This window comes from Meleagris gallopavo, chromosome 1 (assembly GCF_000146605.3).
Source record: "Meleagris gallopavo isolate NT-WF06-2002-E0010 breed Aviagen turkey brand Nicholas breeding stock chromosome 1, Turkey_5.1, whole genome shotgun sequence".
Taxonomy (NCBI): Eukaryota; Metazoa; Chordata; class Aves; order Galliformes; family Phasianidae; genus Meleagris; species Meleagris gallopavo.
Genome location: NC_015011.2, coordinates 80,128,244 through 80,155,406, shown reverse-complemented (window position 1 = coordinate 80,155,406; position 27,163 = coordinate 80,128,244). Strand labels below are relative to the sequence as shown.

The 27,163-nt window shown below is 43.1% G+C and overlaps 1 protein-coding gene and 1 long non-coding RNA gene across 6 annotated transcripts in view; one reads left to right on the top strand and one right to left on the bottom strand.

The window, feature by feature from the left end:
* LSAMP (limbic system associated membrane protein) overlaps positions 1-27,163 on the bottom strand; it is a 974,787-nt gene that overhangs the window by 135,907 nt on the left and 811,717 nt on the right. For all 5 annotated transcript variants that reach the window (XM_019618792.2, XM_019618776.2, XM_019618784.2 and 2 more), the window contains one exon: positions 26,018-26,250. In XM_019618792.2, coding sequence (XP_019474337.1) covers positions 26,018-26,250 — 233 coding nt within the window. The remainder of the gene's footprint in view (positions 1-26,017; positions 26,251-27,163) is intronic.
* LOC109369339 lies at positions 7,891-9,281 on the top strand. The gene is made up of 2 exons (XR_002118296.2): positions 7,891-8,012; positions 8,546-9,281. It is a non-coding gene; the product is annotated as an uncharacterized LOC109369339 (long non-coding RNA).

Sequence of the window (27,163 nt, the reverse complement as noted above, 5' to 3'; positions counted from 1 at the left end):
GGGGGGGAGGAAAGCAAAAGAAAGGCAACCTGCACAGCTTATTGAGCAATTGCTCCTGCATAGCCTCTCCAGTCTAATTGATTTGGACACCACAGCTAATTTTCACTCAGACATCTGTTAGCGCACATTAGCGCACGTCATTAGATAGGGAAGCACAGATTAGATGGAGGGGCAGAGCTCAAAGGCCCTGGTTTGGGATGCTGGAACAAGCAAGAGGAAGGACGGGAGGGAGAAGATGTTTGTGTAGGACTGGAATAGTTGGAAAGAGCTTGGAGTAAAAGGGAGGGATTTGGCTGGCTCAAAGCCTTCCCAGCAAACAGTCGCATATGTTCCACATGCTTACCCATGCAGCAAGCACGCCCCTTTCATTATAGGCAATCCACAGAGGTCCTGGTTCTCACTGGCACACAGGCAATAAAGCCAGAGCTCCCACAAGCAACCCTACAGTATATTCTACCATGTCCTTCCAGTTTGCAGCTGTTTTGATTACGACTAGAGGTCTCAAGAGATAAAAGAATGGGACAACAGAAAAAGACCTTTCTCCCCTCACCTCACTCCAGCATGGTGTCAGATTGCTCTGGAAATATTCTGTATTTAAAGCTTTATGAATTTGATAAGTCTTTCCTCCAGAGAAGCAGAGCTATATGAAAGGTGATGACTAAGAGCACGGGATAGAAGGGAGACAGTAGGACATCAGCAAACGCAACAATCAACAGTCACAACCTTCCTCAGGGTTGTGTGACAGCCCAAGAGTGGCTGCAGTTCATTTTAGCACCCCTGACACCCATGCAGCTGGTGATTTCAGTCAGGCTAGGACTGGGTGCACACCAGAACTACAACTTGATACAGCCTAATTTGTCTGCTGCTAAGGAAACATCTTTTCCTTTGACACAGCTATTTCTTTTTTAGGAACAATGTGAACCCTGTGCTTACTGGCACTGCAGCAATATGGAGGCATGTGCTCAAATACAAATCCAGCCTGCATAAGCAATTCCCAGCTGAAATCCCATGACACAATGTTCCCATCAGGAGTGACTGCGTGAGTTCTGCAGTGTACAAGGTGCTCCAGCTCTGCTGATAGCACACCCTCGCTACATGAATCTCTATGTAATTTGGAAAGGTACTGTGAGTAATATCTGTTTACATAGGAGGATGCAAAGGTAAAGATAAGAGCATAATGCAAGTTTTTCTGAGCATATTTCTGGTTTCCCGTGGCTTTGCCATGAAAGGTGGTGTAGCTACAATGATTTTCTGAAGTCTGAAAAAGGGTTGAGCTCATTCTTTCTGGATTTTGCTCCATAAAAGTGCTGAAGGAGCATTTCTTACCTTTTGGGTCATATTTTGCACAAAATACATAGGAGCCCTAATAACCCCGAGGCCATTATTCCTCCAGCAATTGTGGTGGAAATTAGCCAGGGCTGACAATCACCATGATTACACAATATTCATTTCCTTTGGAAAACAAGCCAAAAGTTGATGGAATGGCCTTGTTTTACTGTAACAGACTGCAGGAAGGAGGGAGAGGCAGGGTTTGTCAACTGAAACTGCATTGCTGGAGAGAAAAGGTCAACTTCTATTATAGGGTTGATAGAGATGAAGGTAAACCTGTCAGTCACACAGTGAAAAATGAAGCCCCCACCCTCCATCCAGCATACAGTACCTCTGCCTGATCACAGAGTGTCATCCTCTGTTCCCTTGCACTGTTTTTGCTTTGGCACAGCTCATCTGACTCTAGCAGAATTTCTCCCACATCTTCCCAGGGATCACACTCTGCCCAAGTTTGACAGGCATGTCACTTCAAATTTATAGAAGGACTGATGTATGACTGTCTGCACAGATCCTCTGCAAAATCACTCCTCTAGTGCAAGCATCTGTCAGATGAGAAACTCCAGCCTGATCAATGCAGTAGCAGGAGGGGAAATTAAAACAGTTATCCTCACCCAAAGGAATAACTCCCTGGAAAATATTAGCCAAACAGTCTAATGATGGACCCCTGTTAAGCATAACTATCACTGTTTGTGTAGCAAAGGACACAAGGTGTCCTGAGTGTTCATTGGCAGCAAATTAAGTGAACTTCCCTAAACAGTTTTGCCCATGTCAACTCCCAAGACTCATCTTCAATGAGACAGTCTGTACCAACAAGGGGAAACTTTCTGCAGCTGCCTGGGATCAGCAAGATGATGGCATTAGGAAAAATCTGGAGTTTGTTCCTTGCTTTTAAATTATCTTGGACACCATCACTACTGAAGTCTGTGAATTCCCTCACAGACAGGAACTGAAACTGACAGTTGTTTTAGTGTGGGCCAAGGGCATCCTTTATTCTATTGTGTGTCTTCCCACAGCCTTACTGCATGGACTCCATTATCAATGTGTACCAAGGACCTCAAAGTATGCAGCAGACATCATCTGTCCAAGCCCTGTAATTCCTGCACTGGTGAAACACATAATTATCATTCTAAATTTATCTATGGAGAAATTGAGGCATTAGTGAGGTGTATGTGGGGGAGTGACTTACTATAGGCAATAGGAATGAGCAGTACATTAGGAAGGGTAGCTGGAAGGAACCTCCTCCAGGTTTGTACTCGAGGAGAAAGGGAAAAAAGAAAAAAATAAATGCGAAGAATGGACAACAAGGAGAGAAGTAAAAGGAAGAAATAAATGCAAGACAGATCAAAGAATCATAGAATGGTTTGAGTTGGAAGGGATCTTTAAGATCATCTAGTTCCAACCCGTCTGCTATAGGCAGGGACGCATGAGATGAGAGAGTTCACGGAGAGAAAAAAACTCAGTGAAAAAAAGGGCTGCTTCAGTGCATGCCAAGCAAGCAATGGAAGTGACAGTCTGAGCTGCAGAGCAAAAATGCCCCAAACTAAATTGGAAGAAGTCAGAGTGGCCTACCATGACTTCCACACTATAAAACATTTTGTATTCAGGATGCCCGTAAAGGAGGCAGGAATCCCTCCGTCATTTGAATGCCTCAGGGTTTCCCTGAAGGGCAGGTTTCCATTGGTAAAGAGAAAGCTTGGGACAGTTGGATAAGATGCTGTGAACAAAGCTTGCAGCATTTAACCTCCATTGGAAAGCAACAATTTACTCACCCGATACCAGTTACCAGATAACAGGGTTCAATTACATGGAAGACTTTACGGGAAAGAGTATCCATACATTATTACAGCAATCAAGTCAGTGTGACTTCGTTCAAGGGTATCATCCACCCTGGAACCTATTTCACATCTCGTTGGTTAGCTGAGTGAGAACTGATTGCACGTGCTCCCTTTTCTCTCTGTCTGGGCATATGGTGGAGGAAGACCCCAGTTCATTATAGGAAACAGAGTGAGTTAAAGAGCCAAGCCTCTCCTTGTTATTCCCCTCTGGAAAGGCATATTTCTAGAAAGCCAGGAATCTACAATGGAGTGTTTCCATCAGCAAGAGCAGAAAAAGCACTCCCCCAAATGGCTCGCTTTTCCTCATTCCCTCTAGCATTAAGGATTAAGGTATACCAATGGCACCACAGGATGTCCTGTGTAATCTACGTGATGCTTAATTAAGCTATGAAATTAGGAGATTTTCTCCTGTGCCACCTGTACTCCAGTATCTTTCTGTGTCTTGCCCCCACACTGTCTCTCATGACAGGGACTCTGGCACACTCTGTCCTGGTGCACAGAGGAGATTATCCACAGCTCCCCCTCCCAGACCTTTTTTAGGTACACCATCACACAGCCTCTCCTTCCCTGTCCCCCACCACTGAAGTAACAGCCTTACTACCATTAGCACTGCTCCCTCACAATACCACTTCAACGTGATTCTCTCCAGAGATAAAGAATAGGGTAGGTTGAGAACAGGAGGAGTCTGCATGAGTTCAAGAAGTTTTTGGACAACACTCTCAGACACAGCGTTTAATTTTTAGGTAGTCCTGCATGGAGCAAAGAGTTTAACTTGATAATCCTTGTGGGTCCCTTCAAACTCAGGACACTCTATGACTTTATGATTGTGTTTAAGATGAAATAAGGAGAAGAGTGACCATCAGAGCCGCTGGTTTCAAGTTACAGACTTACAGTAGCCATAGTTAGACCAAGGAAACAGTTCCTGTGATAAGATGGGATCACGTCTGAGAACTTGCAAGGCATCTGTGAAGGCCCCCAGCGTACAAGTTTTCTGCATCTCGTCTTACAAATGAAGAATTAAGGCACAGAGAAAACCCCCAGAAAGCTACTCAAGAAGCCTGATGCTCAGCATAGGATTTGATATAGATACCCCCATTAGGCACCAAACATTCAAGCACCCTTTCTTGCTACTTCAAAGGAGAATAAAGTCTAATTTCCTTACTGCCTCCTCTGCACTGCTTAGTTAGGCCTGTCTCCCCTTCCCACTGCCTTATATCAGGAATGGCTACCACAGATCCTCACTGAATATCTTAGCATGCTGCCCCATCTGCTCTGTTCCTGTATCCCCTTTCATGATGAGGCAATATTGCCCACAATCAGCACAACAGGATGCACTGTACACCTGTCAGAGGAGGCAGCCGTGAGGCAGACTGGGGAGAATGCCTTTCCCTCCACCACATCTGTGGTGAGGAGAGCCCTATCCCACCCTCACATCTGATGGAAGGAAATACAAGGTGACGGGAAAACAAAGGCAGCTGGGAGTACACTGCTCTCCTGGCCAGCCGAGGTATCTTTTCTCCAAATTCCACAGCTCACAGCATGTGGTGTGCAGCCATTATGAGACACATTATACTGTGATGTCTTCAGGCACAAAAACTCTGCCAAAAACTAGCTACTTGCTCTGGAGGAACAGTGAAAACACAACTTTTTATTATTTTCTTTTCTTTTTTCTTTTTTCTTTTTTGCCCTGTGGATGAGGGGCAACCTACTTTTTTAACCTATTTAAAGGCGGTGAATCTGCTGCCTGTGACAGTTTTTGAATACCTTCCACAAAAGTCAACAGCAACATGGAAGTCTCCAACAGTCTTTTTGGGGCCTTGGACATCTCATTCAGGCAAGCCTAAAAAAAGGAGACATTTATTTCTTTCTCTTCTTTGTATTGGTTGTTAGTTATGAGACCAAACAAAATACGCATCTGCCCTTTACACTCCAGAGAAGAGCTCAAACTTGTCAGGCAGCCTCAAACAATAAGAAAATGGAACTATGGGAGCCACATATTGTCAAACCTCAGAAAAATTTGCCTTTACAAAGCCTGACGTTCTTAGGAAGCATTAACATGCTAGGGGAACTACTTGGAGAGCTACCTTCCTCGGCAATCCTCAGACTTGTATGGTATATATTGTATATATACAGTTGGCCCTATACTACCACATGAAGGAAGCCCTATTTAAACGCTGAATATTTAAGAGGCATATTTTCTCTTGGTGATGAGCTGCTGAGAGCTCTGTGAGCTCAAGCAAGAGAGTCCTTCTTGCATAAAGAGCCCAGATGTTTTAAACTGACAGAATTCTTACCCTAGCCAAGTCTCAACCATACACTAGACTTCCTTCTCTGTGGTGAATGTGAAATGGGAGAGCAAGGAAACTCTTGCAAATGGATAGCAAGATGAAGAGGAAGATCTAGAATTCCTAACATCTAAAAGTTCCTAATAATAAATGATGCAAGCAGCTCCCCTAGGCAAGCTTCCCTCTGATGCACAAACTAAAAGAGATATTTTTAGTGTTCAGCCAAAAAAGGACAGGGAGGCCCAGGAGCATCTGATTACTGATAGACTGTAATGATGGAGGAGATGTTTTATCTCATGTTATTGGAGACCTTTAGCAGTGGGCCTAGTCTCCTGATTACCCAAGCATAACACTATGCTATCCTAGAGACAATCAAAATCAGGCTCTGAGTGTAGACAACCTGATTAGACACAAATATCTTAAGAAAACAAATAGTTGCACCATTTACACATCAAGTATGAGGCCCTGGCAGAAAAAGTGTTTCCTGAAGCAGCTCCCAGTGTGAAGATGGAGGAACTGTCCAAAAAAACTAACCTAGGCACATGACATCTTCAACACTCGCCAGCAGCAAGCTTTGTGCTAACAATAATATCCAGTGGGGGTACATTTAGTTATACTAACGTATTTCCTCTCCAAAAGTAGAGTCACTGCAAGTCACAAGCATTCTGCATGCAGAATGACTAATTGAAATAAACTGTGCTGTTTGCAGCTTAAGCCATCTCCTTTACGCCCAATATCTGCCCAACATCTAATGACACAGTTTATATTTTCATTGAAAATTCAGCATCCAGGCGAAAAAGAGAAAGCTTTGTGAGTCTTCACTCTAAGTCAATTAGAATATAAATGTAGGTCAAATGCCAGGGAGAAGAATGGGACCTGCAGCAATTCAGATCTCAGATGTTCACATACTCTAGAGACAGAAGAATCATTTGCACGCTTATTCTATCTTCCAGAGCTGGGGGCATTTGGAAAGGCAGGTTTCTTCTCTGCTGCATATCTAATAGTGTTTTGCCAACTAGTCTTTAAAGTTTCTGGGAAATGACTCTTCTGCCTTTGTCCTTGGTAGACTATTTCACAGCTGAATACATCCCATTCCTGATCTGCCCTTGCTAGTCCTAGCTATGACCTTCACAACTTCTTTAAATGTTTGGTGATTCTGTTAGTTGTTTGCAGGGTGTTTGGTTACTTAGATTCAATTTGCCATGCTCCAGAACTAGCTGCAATACCTTGGGAGCAACTTCTGTGAGGTCGGTTATGTTGTACTACAGAACCACGGAACTGTAGTGGTTGGGAGGGGCCTCCAGGAATCCTCTAGTTCAATGCCTCTGCTAAAGCAGATTCCCTACCGTAGGCTGCACAGGAAAGTGTCCAGATTAGTTTCAAATATCTCCAGAGGTAGGAGGCTCCAGAACTTCTCTGGGCGGCCTGTTCCAGTGCTCTATCACCATCAAAATAAAGACATTTTTCTTGACGTTTTTCTTAGAGGAAACTTCATGTGTTCTAGTTTGTGTGCACTAAACCTTGACTTGTCACTGGGCACCATCAAAAGGAGCCTGGCCCCGTCCACTTGATATCCTTAGATATTTACAAGCATCCTCTCTCAGCCTTCTCCAGGCTGAACAGTCCCAGGTGTCTCAGCCTTTCTGCATGAGGGAAACATTCCTGTCCTCTAATCATCTTTGTTGCCCTCCACTGACTCTGTGCAGTATTTCCCCGTCTTTCTTGAACTCGGGATCCCAAAACTGGACACAGTGCTCCAGATGTGGCCTCACCAGGGCAGAATAGAGGGAGAGGATCACCTCCCTTGACCTGCTGGCCACACTTTTTATAATGCACCCCAGGATAGCATTAGCCTTCTTGGCCATAAGAGCACACTGTTGACTCACGGTCCACCAAGATGCCCAGGTCCTTCTCCACAAAGCTCCTTTCCAACAGATCAGCCCCTAATGCATACTGATGCATGTGGTTGTTCCTTCCCAGGTGTAGGACTTACCCTTGTTGAACCTCATCAGGTTCCTCTCCATCGAAGTCTCCAGTCTGTCCAGGTCTTGTTGAATGGCAGAACAGCCTTCTGGTGTGTCAGCTGCTCTCCCCAACTTTGTATCATCAGTAAACTTACTGAGGGAGCACTCTATCTCTTCATCCAGGTCGCTGATGAAGTTTTTAAACAAAACCAGACCAGCACCAATCCCTGGGGGAACCACTAGCTGCAGTCCTCCAACTAAAGTCTGCACCAATAATCACAACCCTCTGACTTCTGCCAGTCAATCAGTTTTCAATCTATCTCATTGTCCACTCATCTATTCCACACTTCCTAAGCTTCATTACAGGGATGTTTTGAGAGACAGTGTCAGAAGCCTTGCTCAAGTCAAGGTAAACAACAGCTACTGCTTGCTCTCCCCTTGTCTACTCAGTTATGACATCACAGAAGGCTACCAGGTTGGTCAAGCATGACTTCCCTTTGGTGAATCCATGTTAACTACTCCTGATAACCTTCTTTTCTTTCACTTGCTTGAAGATGTCATCCAGAATAAGTTGTTCCATTGGCTTCCCAGGGACAGAGGTGAGGCTGACTGGCCAGTAGTTTCCCAAGTCTTCCTTCTTGCCCTTTTTGCAAGAGTGATATAAGCTTTCCTCCCATCTTCAGACACCTCTCCCTCCTCCATGACCTTTCAGAGATGATAGAGAGTAGTTTGGTAACCAATTTTGCCAGCTCTCTCAGCACTCCTGGGTGCATCCCATCAGAGCCCATGGATTGTTTTGCATCAAGTTTGCCTAGATGATCTCTAACTACATCTTTCTTTCTCCAGACTCTCTCTTTCCTGAAAGTCTTATTGGTAAAGACTGAAGCAAAGAGGCCTTCTCAGTGTCCTCTGTTACCAGAGCACCCAACTCATTCAGTAGTGGAACCACATTTTCCTTAGACTTCCTTCTGCTATTGATGTACTTAAAGAATCTCTTCTTGTTGTCTTTGATCTCTCTCCAGATTTAATTGCAGGTGGGCCTTAGCCTTCCTCAGGCATCCCTTCATGCCCTGACAGTGCTTGCATATTCCTCCCAAGTGGCCAGATCCTTATCCTACATTTCTCTTTACAGTTTGCAACAACTCTACCTGTACTGATCAACACTGCTGAAGTTCAAAGAAGAGGCCACTGAAGAAAGAAGGGCCAAGATGCAGTCACTCAGTATTACTGCTAATTCCTGGTGAGCTCTGGCAAGCCACACAGTTATTGCAAAATTCAATCACATACTTATGTGCACCAGCACGAACATGTCTATGAACATAGCTATGTCATGTGCTACCCAAAATATCACTTCCAAACTACTTTCCCTTTTTGCCTCCTCTTCACTCCCTCTGCTGCTCATTAAAACTCATCTCTCCCACGTACAATGGTGGAGAGTCAGCAGGTTGCTCAGGTAGCATTAGCTAATGGGAACTGACAGCCTGCTACCATTTTCTGAAGGCTGATTTTTTTTGATACATGCCAGTCTTAGAGACTGACTAATTCTACAGAATACTTCTATAATGGGGAGACTGACCTCAGGCAGGAGACTTTTTGTGTCACTGTGAACAAGTGCACGGAAGACACGAGGGGATGGCAAGAACTCTCTAGCAGCAAAAGGCAGGGAGAAGAAAACTGATGTACAGCAAGAATATCTGCTTAACCACAGCAGGCAACTCAGTGATTGGTCCTCTAATGAACAAGCTGGGATCCTGTAAAAAGCAGCTTTAACTGATGATAAGCTAGAATACTGGACAAGTCATGAGAAGTGTTTTCCCACTGATTTACAGCACTCTGGATCCAATTAAAGCACTCCTCCTTCCCTCTGCTAGCCAGTGCCTCTTGATGTTTGTAGGCTGTCTCACAATGACTTATTGGGACAGAGCTTGGAGTGTCTTTTTGTACATGGTGTTTGGCACAGTAATTTTTACTACATTTTGTTATAGAGACGTGGAAGTAAAAAAAAATAATATTCACAGTATGGTTACCTTTCATACTTACAGAAAGTAAATAATGCCCTTACTGATAGTATTTCCCTGCTGAGGTGTCATGCCTGTTAAGAACTTTAGCCTGAAGGACTCAGTACCCTCTTTCTTTCCCAGGCTTAGCATCCCTGGGTGAAATATGTTCCTCAAGACTGATTTCAGCCTTCTCTTCAACTGAATGGCAGATTCATCACAAGAACCAAATTTTTTTTCCATTCAGGTCTTCTGAGTCTGCCACAAAAAAAACTCATCCAGAATCCTATGTTCCTTCTCCTTGCGTGGTGCCAAGTGTTCCCCAGTTATGCCTTTAAAAAAAAATCAGGTCACTGCTCCTAGCTCTGTAATACTGAGTTGGAAAGCTGAAGACATGAAGGTACATTTTCCTAAGAGCACGAGATGGCTATTTCCATCACTGGTCTAAGGTTCCCCTTCTAAGACTGGCCAATGGCTGAGTGTAGCAGACGAAGGAGGAACAGAAACTACAAAAAACCTAAGAGGATTAGCGTCTGCAACAATTTCCTGTTTCACATGTTCACTTCACATTACACATGGTGAGTGCATTTTGCCTTGGAGTTCCCTCTAGATCCTAAACAAGTCTTTACACGTCTAATTCTTGTGAGTTACCATACAGCTGCTCCTTGTGGGGGTCTCCATGTCAAAAATTTCAGTGAAAACAGATACAAGGACTTATCTCCTTTAACTTCTTTGCAGATAGATGAATGCTGCTGCTGCTTCACCCTCACCTGAATGTGCCTGCATTGCCTTTAACCCTTCTGTTCTGTGGTTTTTCTCCACCTCAATTATTGTGCTTTGGCCCATCTGCTGAATTCAGTGCATTCCCAAGGAGCACATGAGTGCCTCACATGTGTACTTCTAACAGACCCATACAATACTTTTACTTATAGATCCTTTCCTTCAGGTTGGATGGCACAGACAGTGGTCTTGGTTTGCCCTTGTAAGTGGCAACTGTGCAGTATCAGCCATCAAGACTAGGCGTTCACTATTTTATTAGTGGGCCAGCAGACACAAACGCCAGATACACGGTGCATTAAAAGGCTGGGTTTGCTTGCTAAAGAAGGCTATCACAGTCAGTATGAGTTGTAACTGTTTTTAAAGTGATCGACTGCCCTGTAGCAGCAAGGAATAAGGCCTAACCAAGTGGCTGGGTAGAGCTCCAAAGCCCCAATTCAAATTCATCCAATGCTGAGGGAGCCCCATCTTAGAGACAGTGGTTTAAGATCTTCGATACAGGAATTAGGGCAGGAGGAGGCGATAAATTTTATGTTTTATATATTTTCTCAGTGCTGTTCACTCATCCCTACAACCATCCAGCATGCCCTAATTGCTTCAGTATGTCCCTGCAAACAGAAATTGGGAGTGACTGGGTAAGAGGCATACAAAGATACAAAACTAAGATGTACACAGAAGCAGTCGTCCAATAATGATGACCAGCTGTCACAGGCAGCAAAATGCTCTTGGCAGTTGGCACTGGTGAATTTTCAACTACCCGCTGGTCACTGCTACCCCATTAATTGTGGGCACTATGCCCAGCCTACATTCCTGAACAGCTTTTTTCTTTTTCTTCCCCCTGCCTCCTCCTCATGGAATTGTAACGTAGTTAATAAAAAATTTATCAGGGCAATAAAATAAACAACAATTTGATTTGATCTGGGAGCCAAAGAGAGGAGAGTTTCTTCTATTCAGGTGCAGACCTGGGAGTTTCTGCAACTGCTGGAAGACGTGCCCACCGAACCAATATGATTGGAAAAATCGAGTTGCAAGGTAGGTTTTGTTCACCTGTTTGTATGTTTTTAAGAGAATGGAAGGGTCTAGGTGGCAGACCAGTCAGCAGCGTGCTCTTAAACCCCAAGAAGAAGAGGGTAATACTCTGAAATTCATAAAGAGTAATGGGTTTTGCAGAACTACAGTGACAATCTACAACTGCAGGATTCAATGACTAAATATCTGTGGTTTTGTTTTTAAATCTTACATAGTTCTTTTTTCAGGAAGAAGAAAGGACGGAGAAAGAAGCATTTGGGTTTAACACTACCAATGTCCTAAAGGAGTTCAAGGACTAGTGGACAAGGGCAGCACAAAATCCAGGAGAAAAAATGGAGTAGCCTAGAATAGTTTGAGCTAGAAAAGGAATACTCATCTAATGAAAAATTTAGCATCTGCCTCAGGGCTTTCCTGGGCTGGTGGCTCAGGGAGCAGCAAGTGCAGAAACCTTTTCAGGGGAGTTCCGTGCCCTCTAGCTCAGTATCAGGCAAAAGTATTCAGACAAGAAGATGGCAATCTTCCACTGGGAGAGCTTATAAGAATTTATGGCAGGCTTAAAACAAGAGATTCGGAGAGAAAAGCAGCTGCCTGTTGTAAGAACAGGTAAATATATCAGGGACTATAACCAAAACATTATTCACTGCAGAACAGATTACAGATTAAAAGAAAAGGTACTGTTAAACTGCTTAACGTCGCGAAGTCCAGGTTATGGCAAGAGTCAAGGCCAGTCAACCCTGCCAAGGAGACAGTGTTAGACTGTGGCTAATAGCAGTCTCCAGAACCAGTCTCTTACACAGTATCGCTTTCCTGCATAAACACACAAGGTAGATTTATGTCACCAGATTTCAGATATCAAAAAGTTTGCTGTGTAAATCTCAATTAGGCTTGCACTATTAATATTTAGACGTATAAAATTAAGTGTGATGAATCTCACCTATATTACACAACTTCTGTTTGCCTGGCTAAGTGTCTGTATAGACAAAAGATGCAACCTTGAAAGAGAGTTACAGATAAAGCATGGAGAGACAGAGAAGTGCATTTCTAGACCTGAATTGTAGTCCTGCCTCTGATGGGACTCTTGTGTAATTTATCTAGCGGTACCAAGTACACACCCTGGATTTGTTAAAACAAGGTGAATCCTTTTATTATCTTGAATGGCTATGTCTGTACTATCAATATAGTTTACTAACTTTCGCTCCAGTCTTTTGGAGAGCTATGCATATGAGTTCAGTCCCAGCTTCTCTTATGGAATGGCTCTGGTGCATCCTCTTCAGAGGAGGTTCAGGCACAGCTGACAAGACCAGCCCACTCCAGACATGCAGACTGTGCCAGCTTTGGCTCCCCTGACCTGGGAAAATCCTCCAACAAAAACTCAGCAGTCCCCAGCTTTCAGATTCTTCCATGCACTCTTGTGCCATGTAACACACACTCCTGGCACTGAGTTATAAAAGCACCACTGTGCCAGACTGTCCCAGCTTTCTCATTATTCTAGACTCTTTTAAGCAGAAAATACAACAAATCAATCAACTAACTAAAAAAACCATGCATGTCTCAGAGCCACGGAGGCACAACAGGGAACAAGGAGGAGACCAACCCCTTGCCAGTGCCCAGTGCAGTGTCAGCATGATCTGTTCCAAAGGGTAGGACAACCACATAGCATGAACATAAGCCAGTCTATGGCTTCTGGCCTGGAGTCCAGGGCTTTCTCTGGTACTGTCCACAGAGGCAGTATTGGCATAGCCAAGATGTCAGCCTCAATTGCAAAGATGGTCTACAGGCTTTGCACACCTGTAAGTACTCTCCTGGAATATAATCAGACCACAGATTACATGAAAATTCTACAAAAGTGAAAAACACACTCACTTCCATCCTCTGAAACAGGTTAAGGATTTGGCAATGAGAAAGCCAAGGTACCCTAATTTGGAGTGCCAAGGTTGGTCTCTTTATGGATTTTTGTTCTCAATCTCTCTCCGGTGGGTCAATAAGTGGATTAAACTTTCGGAGAAGATCACAAACTGGGAGCTCTGTGCAGGCATAATCCTAAAGATCATTGCTGGATTTCAGTAGTCAAAGTCACAAGGCTTCTACAGCTGAAAGTCCATTCTGTGGTTATCTGGGGAGTTTTATCCTACTTTGCCAAGTATTTTTCTTTGCATTCAAAACAGGAACATACCCAAAAGTCACATTCCCATCAGACTAACAAAAGGACAATCATTTTGAAGAGACATTCCAGACTACAGCTGTTGCAGTGGCACCCACGTGAGGGCAACAAGAAATTCCAGTTTAGGATCTTGCTTCTTGGCTCCTCTCCCTTTAAACGGCTCTTCACACAATGTGCTTTACTTTGCCTGTCTTCACTGGCTTTTAACACATTGGTGGATATACTCACTACACACCAAAGCTGAGAGCAGAACCTTCTGGTTAACACAACAATGACAGATGAGTCACTCACCCACTAATTCAGAGTATAGGCTACTCCAAAAGTAATGCCCCCTATTTCATTGTGTCAGCCCACGATGTTAGAGGCAGATGTTGGTGGTATGGCAGCTGAACATTCCTGCCAATATTTTGTTACATGCTGTTGCCGTGTGACAGATGGCAGCAGAGGGGCAGTCTGACAGAATGACCTCTGTTATGGAAGCATGGGTGAAGAAAAGGTGTGTCACTGACTTCCTCCATGCAGAAAAAATGGCAGTCATTGACATTCATTGATGCTTTCTGAACATTTATGGAGACCAAACACTGGATGTGAGTATAGTCCGGTGGTGAGTGGTGCGTTTCAGCGACGTGAAAGACAAGCCATGTTCCAGATGGCTACACACAGCTGTCACATCACGAAATGAAGAGTGTCTCAATCAGCTCATCCATGTGAATTGGTAGATTACGACCATGGAACTGTGTATGGAGCTCAATATTGTTTTCAATTCCTTGGAAGTGATGGTTACAATGTTGAAATATTGCAGAGTTTGTAACAGGCGAATCCCACAAACGTTCACACAAGAACAGACAGAACACCATATGCAGGTTTGACCAGACCTGCTGAACTAATACAAGGCTGAAGGTGACAGTTTCCTGGATTGCACCTGACATGATGAGACAGTGACAAGACATGGTGTCACCACTACAAACTGGAGTCTACGGAGTGGCAACAGGTGAATTCCTCATCAAAGAAGAAGCTCAGATCTAGCCCACACCACTGTTTTTTAGGATAGGAAAGGGAGATCCTGTTGCATTTCCTGGAACAAGGACAAACCATCAACTCTGACCACTACATCATGACACTGACCGAGCCAAAGGCTTGAACTTCCAGAGTCAGGCCAGAGATGATGAAAGCCTTTGTCTTGCAACGTGATAACACCAGGCCCCATATCAGTTGGAAGACCATGGAACACATTGCCAGTCTTGGCTGGATTGTCCTACCACACCCACAGTATCATCCATATTTGGCACACCTTCTGATTTTCATCTCTTTGGGCCAATGAAAGATGGACTGCATGGGCAACATTTTCCTAGCAACAAAGCTGTCATAGCAGTTGTGAAACAGTGGGTCACCTTTGCTGGTGCAGATTTTTATGAGCACAGCATGCAGGCTCTTATTCATCACGAGTGAAAAAGCATAGTTAATGGTGGTGATAATGCTGAAAATGATTGTTTTGTAGATGAGAATTTACTCTTTCAAACATTGTTACTGTTCTCTTTGTGTCTGTTGTGGTTTCCACGGAAATAAATAGGAAGCATTACTTTCGGAGCTACCTACATACTATATGTTAGTCCTGACATTAAACTTCTTATGACATAGCTCTAATCTTCTTGCAAACAATTTTGTTAATGGTTCCCAAGCCAGCTTGTGATGGCCCTGCCAGGCAGACCGCTACTAACCTCTCTTATAACCAAGTCTAACTGCAGCCAGGGTGCTGGGAAAAATGCAGCTCAAAAGCTAAGTTCACCCAAGGGTGAGACTCCATTGCATTAACAGCACCATGAGAGTCCCTTCACCACACATTAAAAGGGAGTGTCTTCTTACCTTATTAAAGGCAAAAGACTTTTCTTATACTGCAGGCAGAGAATACTCAGAATGGAAAAGAGAACATAATAGGCTGCCAGAGGCCCAATTTACGAACCCCAAAATTAATGAGTCATTCCAATTAAATTATTTGCCCTAAATTAAAACTTATCACCAAAATCCAATTCTCATTTCATTAAAGAGGACCTCCCTAGTTATCAATTTTTTTTTCCTTCACCGATTTTTTTTTTTTTTAAGGTAACCTTCATGGAATGAGAAGAAAAATGTAGTTATAATTTTACATTTTAACACTGTTTCTCTTCCTACATGTGTCCATGTAATAAAGATATTCCTGGAACAAACTCTAGAAGATTGGACAAGTGCCATCAAGTAGACGATGTAAGGTAAATCCGACACATGCAGGTGGAGGGAATTTTATGCATAACTTTGTCCAAGCCTCAACAGCCTCAACCTTTTGCTATCAGAACAGACCATGCTTTCAATCCTCATTTTTGGACTTCCAAAGGGATTTCCAAAGTGAAAGGCGAACAAACAAGTGATGGCTCTCCTGATGTGTCTTCGGGAAACAAATTGATTTCTTGATTCAGAAGTCTGAATATTCCCAGACTTCCGCACACATGGCTCAAGAAGGCCTTGATTCCTCCTTCTACGGGTCTCCCTACTGACAGTCCAAGCTGTGACAGACAAAGACTCAGCATCACTCATGACATCTACCATGTGCTAAATCAAATTGCTAAAGTGAGCCTTTCTTTCTTTCTCAGGAACAACCGAGATTCTGCTATTGCTTTTCTAATCCATGACTTTTCTCCAGTCTTCTGCTGGACATTAACACATTTTAACCTAATATTTACTTTTTTAAAGATATTTTCAAAAGCTAGGGTTGATTTTGAGAAAGTGCTCCCTGTCTGAATACTAACTAAATGGAAGCCATATGTCTAAGTATCTGTTTCGGTTTTGTCTATTTTGCTGTACTCACATTTGGCAAGTTATTTTTTCTCCTCAACTATCACATCTCAGGCTTTATTAAACCAAGCTGCTATTCTGTTATTTTGGAGACTTTTTTTTTTCTTCAAGCAACCAACTACTGACGTTTTAGCAGCTATACAGGAAATGTGATATTAAGTCATTATTTTCTCAGAATGCTTCTTCACTTTCAGGTGAGTAAGGAGCTGCTACTGAGGTAGCAATTCCAATATTTCTAAAGATAAAAAGAAGAGCTTGAGTGCTGAAAAAGCCATCAAAATCCAAACCCTGAAAACCTATCACTTAATACAGTTTATCATTTGTTGTTTTTGTGGAAAGTAGCTGGAGGCATATCCTCCAAGATACCGCTTACACGCACACCAGAACGACGAATGACACATCTGCTGGGAAGTGAGATGATGGCTAGCAACTGGATAGAGACAAGTCATAGGAGCACAAGGTTACAACGAGATGGCTGGGATCAATATACACTGTGCAGACACAAACACGTGGTAGGAAGACACAGTACAGATAACTGTGCTACCTATCTGCCTTCTCTCACCTTCAAATCCCAAAGTCACCTTTATAAGGACAGTCTCACATTAGAAATATTATTACCTTGTTTCCTTTTCTGATGTGCCAATTTCTTTCTTTCTGTAGCTAATTCATATTAAATGGAAAGCTTTTAAAGCAGGAAATAAATTTGCTTCTTTCTGCAAGTCTGGATGTTGTTTTTGAACTGTTGGCTCAATCTAGGTTTATTTTACAATCTGTTTCTAGCCAATTCCAATTGTCTTGACGCCAATGAAACAAAATTCCCTTTAATTTCAGTGGAATCACAATTTTGATCCAGGTCCTTATCCACTAATACACAGCTACAAGTGTAGACAGTAACACATCACCCAAACCCACAAAACTTGATCTGCTGGGCCCCAGGAATCTGGAATTTCGATAGAATCCCATATGGAGCTTTGGGCATGGCAGATATGCAGTATAAACTCCACAGGAGCCAGTGAAATAAGAAAAACAATAAAAAGTAACACACTGTTCTGTGAGTTGACAATGCCTGGCTGTCCTAGGTCCTCCTGTCTCATCCTCCGGACAGCCTTCAGAGCCCTTGACCAGTTTTGGTGAACATGGCACCAGCCAGCTGGCACACCCATAGCTCCAAATCGACATGTAGCCGAAAACCTTTTTGTATGCCCTATCAGAAGGGGATGCAGTAGGAGACTGGGAGACACTGATAGGAATGTTTTAAGGCAGGGTCAAGGTCTCAGTGGATACAGGAGGTGCTGGAGGTAGCTGAGCAGAGGATTACGCAGATGAAGAACAGGCAAATAGAATAACCATACAAACAAAATCCTACATACCCTGTTTCCTTAGTAAGCCAAGCTAACTTCAGCATTTCTGGGGTTTGAATATAATAAAAACTCAGCTAAGCAAACCACAAATCTAGCTAACCTCAACTTGGCAGTATTTCTTTCAAATGAAAGGAAGAAAATAAAATAGGTAGTAAAGCTACAGTAAAGGTTGATCTGAGACAGAAAAAGGTGGAGCATGATTAACCTTTAGCTCTCATCTGTAACACAAATAAAAATACAAGCTGATCCTAAAATTTCTAGTGGAGACTAGATACACATCTTTTATTATTGTAGGTTAGAAATACAAAGCTTTAGATTAGATCAGATCTTGTGAGAAATTTTTCTTTTTATAAAAAAAGTCATTGTTCATCTCCAAACTACTAAACAGTTACAGGCTTGTTATTTACAATAAGCATTACAAGGGCTGCTCTGAAAGTAATGCCTTTTATTTCATTATGTTGGCCCATGAGGCCATCCGTCATAGGTGGATGTTGGTGGGATGGCAGCAGAGGTTGAACGTTCCCACCAGTGTTCTCTTACATTTTGTTGCTGTGTAACAGAAGGCAGCAGAGGGGCAGTATGACAGAATGGTGTCTGATATGAAAGTGCAGATGAAGCAAAGGTGTGTCACTGAATTCCTCCGTGAGGAACAAATGGCACCCATTGACATTCATTGGCATTTGCTGAATAGTTTTGGAGAACAAACAGTGGATGAGAACATAGTGAGGTGGTGGGTGGTGCTTTTCAGTAGTGGTGACAGTGACAGTGGGGCATCTCCTCTGGTGCAGAGTTTTAGAATCATGGCATTCAGGCTCTTGTTCATCACTGTCAAAAATGCACAGCTAGTAGTGGTGATTGAGTTGAAAAAAAAAAACGGGTTTTGTAGCTGAGAATATGTTCTATCAAATAGTGTTACTGTGCTCTTTGTATCTGTTGTAATTTCCATGGAAATAAACAGGAGGTGTTACTTTCACAGCACTTTTTATCTGCAAAACAAATTTTTCCTCAACATTTGACAAGACATTGGTCATCATGGAGGGAGTAAGCACCAGGAATATACTACTTAGGATGTCAAAGGGGCTATATTCTGTTACAGGCAAATCGAGCCGAGGTTCAAGGCTTGCAACTGGTCAAAACAATCTTGTGCTACCATAGATACTGCTGTTCCAGCCATGAGAGAAGGAACACGCTTGGATATACGATTAATGGCTATCTGCACTCTCTCCAGGGTTAGCAGACATGGGACTAGATTCTTGCTGTTTATGGAGCTGAAAGCAAATATTGTCTCTACACCACTGCTTAACAGCCCAAGCTAAGACATGGGACGGTAGACTGAGAAAAAAAAAAAATCAAGGGAAAATGTGTAACAGCATTGGTCTGAACCTTGAATCAGCTGAACAGGCAAAATCACACAAAGTCAGATGATACTTATCTAAAGAGACCACTCAAGCTAAGATGAGTTATATATATACGGAACGGCATTATCGTATCAAGACCCTTCCTCCCAGCCACAGGAAAACATTCAGTGCATTTTATGCAATACTTTTTCCTCCAAAATGAGTAAGCATTTTTTGAAGTATTCTGTTTTTGTCTCTTGCCTGCACCTGCAAAGCAAGCACCAAAATATTTCCAGAAAAACTTCCTGATTTATGCACTAAGTGCTGAGAGTCAACCTATAAAACAGAGCCAAAACCTACACTGCATAGTAACATTCCAGCCCTGCCTAGATATAGGAAAATAGAAGTTAAGAGGAATCAGGACACTATGGGGAGACCATAAACATATTAGATGGGGAGTGGCAGGAAGTTCCTTGGTAAGCTATGAAACACCAGGTGCAATTTCTTGTAATTTACTGGGGGGGGGGGGGGAGGAAAAGAAACAACAAAAACCCAGCATAGAAAACCTAGAAAGGCTGCCACCACTACTACTGTGTGCCTGAAATTCTAGACTTACTTTGCTGGTAGGAAATTACAGACCACAATAACAACAGAAGGGGGGCTACTGTGCTTTGGCTCCCCAAGATGATTCTCTGCACTCTCTGCTTAATTTCCCCACCAATCTGATCTGCTGTCACTTCCTTCTGTGCACGTTAGTCCTGTCTCTCCCAGCTCTGTAGTAATCCAAATTTATCTCCTCCCTCCAATTTTTTCTTCTTCTTCTGCACTGCTTCCAGTAAAATGATATTTTTTCTCCCTCCCAGAAAATTCATACTCCCATGTTATCTCATTATTCTTTGCAACAGCATGCCAAATTCGCTGTCGTTTTCCCACTGGAGCTATGTCCTGAAAAAGACAAAGTGGTCTGTGCTCATTCTTACCTACTGCAGACTCCCTGGAATTGAAAATGCTACAGTGCTAGCACTTAGAAAGATCCCTCCAAATTCTGGGCTCTGCGCCCAACAAGCAGGAAAGAAAACGTATCTCAGAGAACAGCACCTGACTCCAACATCCTTACTGTTTGGCTAGCAAAGGAAAAATAGCTTCAGCTCTCTTCAAATTGCTCTGCTTCTAGCACAGGGGTGGGAAGGCCAGAAATGCCAGGGGAAGATGGGCCCCCATCAAAGCTCTGCTGAGCTTGAAACCAGCTCTGGTCTGCAGTGACCACCTGCAAGCACCGAGAGCCACCAACCCCGTATCTGTCAGGGAACAAACTGGAGAAGAATGACAGTAAGGGGTCTAGAAAGGCTAAAAGGTGCACAGCACCACACAGACTGCCCACCCTGGGTTCCCCTCTGCAGCTGCTGGAGACAAGTTGACATGTCTGTGGGTCAGTTCATCTGATGAAGTTTGGCTGGCTCCTTTAGGTTGAGCTGGTCAGTGTCCTAGAAGGGCCTGCTTCTCCTTATTAGTGATAAAGGGAGTCCAAGGTGAGTCACTCCAGTGGAAACAGCTACATGTGGTCACATGAATCTCTGTCTCACTGGCTTAGCCCCAAGATGTCCAGCAACATTTACATCCATCTGATATCTGACTTCAGGTTTCCATAAAAGACACTGGTGTGCCTTGCTCCAGTTGTGTCCAGAAACACTTCCCATAACTCTGAAGTCTAAGGCAGAATTTTCCCCTATGCTTATCTCCAGCAGTGAGGGAAAAGGCTGCGTAGATAGAAAACCCCCCTCCTCCTCAGAGGAAGCCCCAGAACTAGATCTTACCAAGGAACTCATTGCCAGGGCAGTGTTTATACGCAAGAAGCCTGGCTAGCTTCAGCTGTCTTCATGGACAAGGAATTTTGCTCTGTGGTGCGTGCACTAAGTCCTTTAATTTCAGGGGAATGGATACAGAAGGGGAACAGCTAATCTACTATATAGAGTTAATAATAATTTTTCAATGGTTAAATCTCAGCATCAATAACTACATCCTTATACCACTTAGAAACAATGAATGGCCAACTCTGAGTCTTTGTAAGCAAGGAGCTCTACAAAGGCCATGCATAACGGAAAAAGGCTACACCCTGTGTGGTTCTTTCCACACAATAATGCCTGTGATCAGTTAGAAGAAAACTGGAGGATTTGGCCTTTAGCTGGTACACATCGATTTCGAGTTAGTGATTAGGGCTGGGCAGTAAACAGGAATTCCTCTTCATGAGAACTTGCTGCTGATGCTTCCAAATTTGTTTTTGTTCTGCCAAACTGACAAAGCTCTTTTGAATTTTTGTCATAAAATAAACATCTGAACAAGGGAGAGCGCACATCCTTTGAACTGCCAATAACTGGGAATCACAAGAAATGTTAGAGGCTGCAAGAGTCCCAGAGCCTGAGCAAAAAGACAAGTGCGAGTTCTCCATACTCCAGATACGAGCATTAGCTTTTAGATAAATTACGGTAATCTGTATTTTTTCCTCTTCCCAGTTTTGACCACAAACGGAACCTAAGACCTCTAAAACCTTCCTGATTAAATTTTAATCAAAGCCAAAACCAGTCAAATGTTTTTCTTCCACTGAAGAGTTCCTGGCCGTCTCCATTCACAGTGATGCCTTGGTATAAAGTCTCTTGACAGCAAAACCAGCAACCATCTGCCTGCTCCTACCTGAGAGTAATTTAGCTTGAGCTGGACAGTTTTAAATCTTTATTGCAAAAGTTTTAAGCCCCATGCCTGCTAATATCTCTGTGTCTTTGTGCTTGTGACCCTGATAAGTGAGGACTATAGGGATTTATCCTCTAACACTTATTTATGTCTGAAAAGGGCCTGAGGCTACAGCCCTAGAAGAGCCCAAGACAGAGCTTAGAGAGGGGCAGCCACCAGGTTCCCTTTATGACTCACTCTTCTAGAACAAGTTACTGAGTGTACTGGAACAAACAATTAAACATTCCCTTTATAAACACCTAGAGGATAATAATACAGTAAAGGAAAAAATAACCAATGCACTTTTGGCAAACATATATCTTGTCACCCCTTTTTTTATAGGATAACTGGCATAGTGGATAAAGAGGGAGCAGTGTGTGATATATCTTGACTTGAGCAGTCCTGACAGCCTCCTGAACAAGCTAAGAAAATATGGCAGATGTTAAATCACCATCAGGATGCTTCAAAGAGCTGTGATCAACAGACAGCTATCTGAGGGAAGGGAGGTTTTGTGAGTTGTTACCACGGACCTCTTTGTGCCCTGATCTTTTTAATGCTTCACTTATCACCTTTGGGATGCAGAAGAAAGAAGGCACCTGACTTTCAATGAGGACACCAAATTGAGGGCCACTACAAGTACCTTCTCCATGGAGACCATCTCCATGGAGAAACCAACTGGATGGAAAGCAACAGCAGCAAGCACAAGTGCTGTGCTCAGGAAGGGGGAAATCACAATTAATGCTCAGCTGTAGAAGCGGTCAATGTGCGTCAAGTCACAACATGCAGCAAGCCACTACCTGAGAGCTGCAGGAATTAATAAGAGACGAGGTCTTCTTATAAATAAAAGGTGAATTTAATCTCATTCTAAGGTCAGTTAAGTGAAGCATGATATGCAAAATATTACAGTCACTTATTTGCCTTTCACCTGCACAGATGAGTCCTAACCTAGAACTTCTGCTTAGGTTCTGGACAATATATTTAAGGAAAAGTGTTGCCAAATTATACAGTAGTGAAAAAAGCACAATGTAAGGGATGGAAAATACAACTTGTGAGAAATCAGCCAGTTAGGCTTGACTGCAGAGGTCTAAGACATAGGGTTTAATGGACAGGTGAAAGGTAGTTTTGAGTAAGAGGAGGATAAATTACCATCTGTTGGGGAAGGATCATAAATATTTGGTAACAAAACCAGTTCGGATCATATCTTACTAAAAGCTTTCCAAGCACAACAAACATGAGATAATGGCCATACATGGGGTCTTTTCAAAAAATACATGTTGGAAGCAACCAACCTGATCTTGTCTCTAATGCATAGGAAGGGACTATGCTGCCTCTTGTGAGTCCTTCCAGATCTTTGCATGTCTGATGAGAGGCAAAAAGAATATGCAGAGTAGCAAATGAAAGTCTCTAATTGCCACTACACTAACAGTAGCTCCCTTTTCATGTCTTCACCTCAATGTGAAGGACACAGTACCAGCACCTGTTTGTGACTGAGCTGAGCAGAGACAGCTGCCTCCAGCTCACCCCACTTTGGCAACAGTGCTGGCTATCTGAGTCAGAAAGACAGAAGAGCCAGTCAATGGTTATACTCAGCAGTCTTTGAGCAGTGGATGTCTACATCTCCAAGTAGAGCAGTCTTAGAGTTTGAAAAAGGGGAAAGAATAATAAAAATGCTAGATAATCTTATATTCTATGATTCTATGATTTTCTGAAGAGTGGAAATGCAACTCCATTAAGCTGTGATGATCTAAATGCAGCCAATTCTTAGGAAACATCAAAACCCATCTCTTTCAGCTGGCACTGTAGTTATGGAAGTGGCCTTCCTTATTTATAATGCACCTATCCTGTACCTACCTACTTGTTAGTTTCTGATATAGCTAGCTTATCTGTTTCTTGGGGTGAGGGGGCTGGGCTTTCACAGTGACTATCTAGATGAGGTTGCATAAAAATGAGAGATTAAGGCCCTGCCTCTGGAACCCAATGCAGGGGAGCAGAGACCTGGGATTGAGCAAGAGAAAGGGCATGAGCACAGCTGATGTCCGTCAGCAGTCACTGCAGGATGTCTGGTGGCAAGTGTGGGCAACACTAGCCTGATTGCTCAAAAGGAACTTTTGATGGTCAGTCCAGGCATCCTCCTGCCAGACCAGCACACCAATTAACTAATAACCCTGGTATTTAATTTTTCAGGAGCTGTGTCCTATTTATTTACTTTTAAGTTTGGGATGCCCACTGCTTTCTCTAGTGCATGTTTTTAATTTTATAACACAGAAGCATGAGAAAGAAATAAATTATATTAAATAAGAAACCTAAAAAGCTTAGCACACAACTCAATATCCAAACTCCTCTCATTTGCACTAGTGACAGACTATTTTTCAGGCAGGCAAACTGCACATCTGGGAATAATAATAATAATCAATATGAGAAAATGATACAGTGAGAGAAAAGGGATATTTTGCCGTGTATATCAGTTTCTAATAAATTAGTTTTATTAGTTAAGATTATTTAAAATGAATTATTCATTAGTTTTAAACTAATAAAAATATGGTTTAAAATAAGCCTAATTCCTCCACATTGTAAAGGAATTTGTATTTATATTTCTCTTTTTTTTTTTTCTTTCAACAATCATAACAAATCATATTTACTTTTAGAAAATTGAAGCTGTGAGTTTCATCTAATTACAGAATTCTGGGACCTGAGGCTTAAGAAGTAAGCATGATATTGCAGTGGGTCTTTTAGTAAATTCATGGAACGTGTTAAGCAAAGATTACCCACAGACACTCCTTTGAGGCATGTTTGAGTGTGCCAGTACCTGAATTCTCTCATCCTCAGAAAGGTGGCAGTAGCTCAGAGCTGGACACCCACACATTTAATTGAAAGCTCAGCTGGAGAACTCAATTCTGCTGGTTATGCTTGTATCTAATAGGCACAAATAAAATTAATAATACATGTGCGTGGCTCTAAAATTCATTCATACCAATTTTTTTCTTGACAGGTAAATGAAAACTGCGTGCAGTCAGACTTTACCAGAAGTAAACTACCTGCATGATTGCAGCAAGCAGCAATGCTGGGTACACCTCCAGGGCTCTGTGAGTGCATTTCATGCTGGGTGCATCCCCTCAAACTCTCGAACAGTCCAGGAGACCTGCTCTGTATGTTGGTGCCCATGACTCCTCATGCTGCTGAAAGGGGATTTTGCACGAGACAAATTGGGAACTTCATTTTTACTGCACTCACATGTAAGACATGACCCCTGACCACACAGCCCAACTTTGTCTTGCTGATGAACACTCAGCATGCTAGTTAGCCCTGAGCTGGCCAAGTAATAGCAGCAAGAGGAGAGTCCATTTGTACATCTATTTCTACACAACATGATCCAAATATTAGCTGTGAGAAATAAAATTTGGAGCATTTTTGTTTGCTAGATAAATCCGAAGAGACAACAAATTCCTATCTGACTGATAACAAAGAAGCTGAACGTTTCTGCAGTACGTATTAAACACAGCCATACATATCTATCTATTTAAGCTAATCTATAAATATTTTAGATAAATAGGCAGATAGAATTGTGGGAAGATTAAAAAAAAAAAAAAGAGTCAACTGTTTTGTTTGCTATTCTGGTCTAGGCAGGATGGAACAAGCAAACTCCATAGTGCCCTTACCAGTAATTGGTGACCTCCTTGATGTGTTTACTCTCTATTATACCAAGCATGCAGGCAGGCAGACAGGGCAATGCTGCTTCAGATTGCCAAGTTTCCAGTTCCTTGTAACGTACGCAGGAGGAGGGCAGCTAAAAATGGAGTGCATAACATAAGGTAGGCGGCTGCTACCACAGGTACCAGGTTTCACACATGCCTAGAGACAGTGCACCCTGCAAACCAGTGACCCTGCACAGAAAAACATCCAGGAAAATTAATTCCCCAGCCTTGCAAGAGGCTGACAACAGAAGGCCAAAAAGCACAACACTCTTGCTGATGTAAGAAAAAGAAAGAAAATCTGAGGAAAGAGACAATGAAGAAACAAGGGGGCTATCTGGGAAGACACAAGGCAAGCACCTCATCCCAACAAATGGCATCATAAACAAGTGTTTTCCCCTCAGAGCCAGAATGACCAGAGCCAAGAGCCACGTTTATCTAGAATATGCCTTGGCATCACTGATGTTCCCTGCTCTGTCACTGCTTTGGAAAGGACAGATTGATGTCAGAGCAAAGCCACGCCATGTCACAGAGGAAGGGGCAGTCCTGCTGGCTCCTGTTGTAAACTAAAGAAATTACTCACTCCTGGCTGCCCTTGCAAGGTCTACAGTCTCCTGGCTCTGTGGTTTCCCTAAGAAGGACACAGATCCTTCCACCCGCCACGTTTTTCTCTCTGTGCTCTCTTCTCAGGCATGTTGCTTACCTTGCACAATCAAGTAAACCTGGGAAGTCTTGGGGTGATGCTGTGTCTGCACTGAACACGTATAGGACCCCTCATCATAGACATCCACTTTCTGGATCCGCAGGCTGTACTCCAGGGGGTTTCTCTTCTCAAGCTCTACTCGAGGGTCCAGGGACCACTTGTCTTCTCCAGCAAAAATGATGCCAGAACGGTTTAACCAGGCCACCTTGGAGCTTCTGTCTTCTACATAACACCTGAAGATGGTGAGAAAGGTGAGAGAGAGATTAACAAATGTCTCCGTTTTGTCCCTTCCCTTTCCTACACTGCTCAGGTACTATTTAGTACAATCCTACTAGTATAGCAGCTCCTCATCACTGTGGCCCACAGCCCGATTCTTTCACAAGGATTTTTTGAAGGGTTTCATGGACATTTGGGATTTGGGGTGGCCACAGCTCCTGGTCTCACTTCCTGTTGTCTATGGCCTACACATGCACAACAAATTACTTTGGAAGGCCACAAGAGATCCCAGTCACCAGATCCCTTCTTACTGCCAGTAGGAAAGGTCAGAGTCCTTCACATGCTCCCCGCTCACCTTCAGAAGCACACAAGAGGAGTTGCATTCCCAGCCTTCTGCCAGTCTAGAGGGCAAAGACTCAGGGCTTCAGTTTTGTCAGCTCAGCACACAGCTTCTTCAGCCCTCAGTTTCAGCAGCACAAGGGGAAGAAGCTGTGGTGTTCAGCTCGCAGCTGAAGAAGACATGGAGACTCAACTCCTCTCTCTCCTGGCAGCTCTACCCATCAGAGCCAGGCTCACACAGGCTGAGAGGCTCTGTCCATCAGCAGCCTGTAGGAGCAGCTCAGTCTCCAGAGCTTTCGCTCCTCCATTGCTCAGAGCTCTGCTCACAGCCTCCTGGCATCCAAATAATCTAGCACCTCTCCCCTATTCAGGCATTCAACACTATTCAGGCATGTGTTGCCTTTGAGAGAGAAAAGAGAGGATAAAGATTATCACTACAAGATAAGACAAATATTTGACAGCAGGCTAGTAGGCTTTCACATAGCTTCTTAGCACGGGTCAGACATTTTCCAAGTTCCTCTGCTTGAATGCATTTCATTCAGGCCATGCCACAGCTGCATCCTGTGTGATGTGACCCCACCATACGGCCAG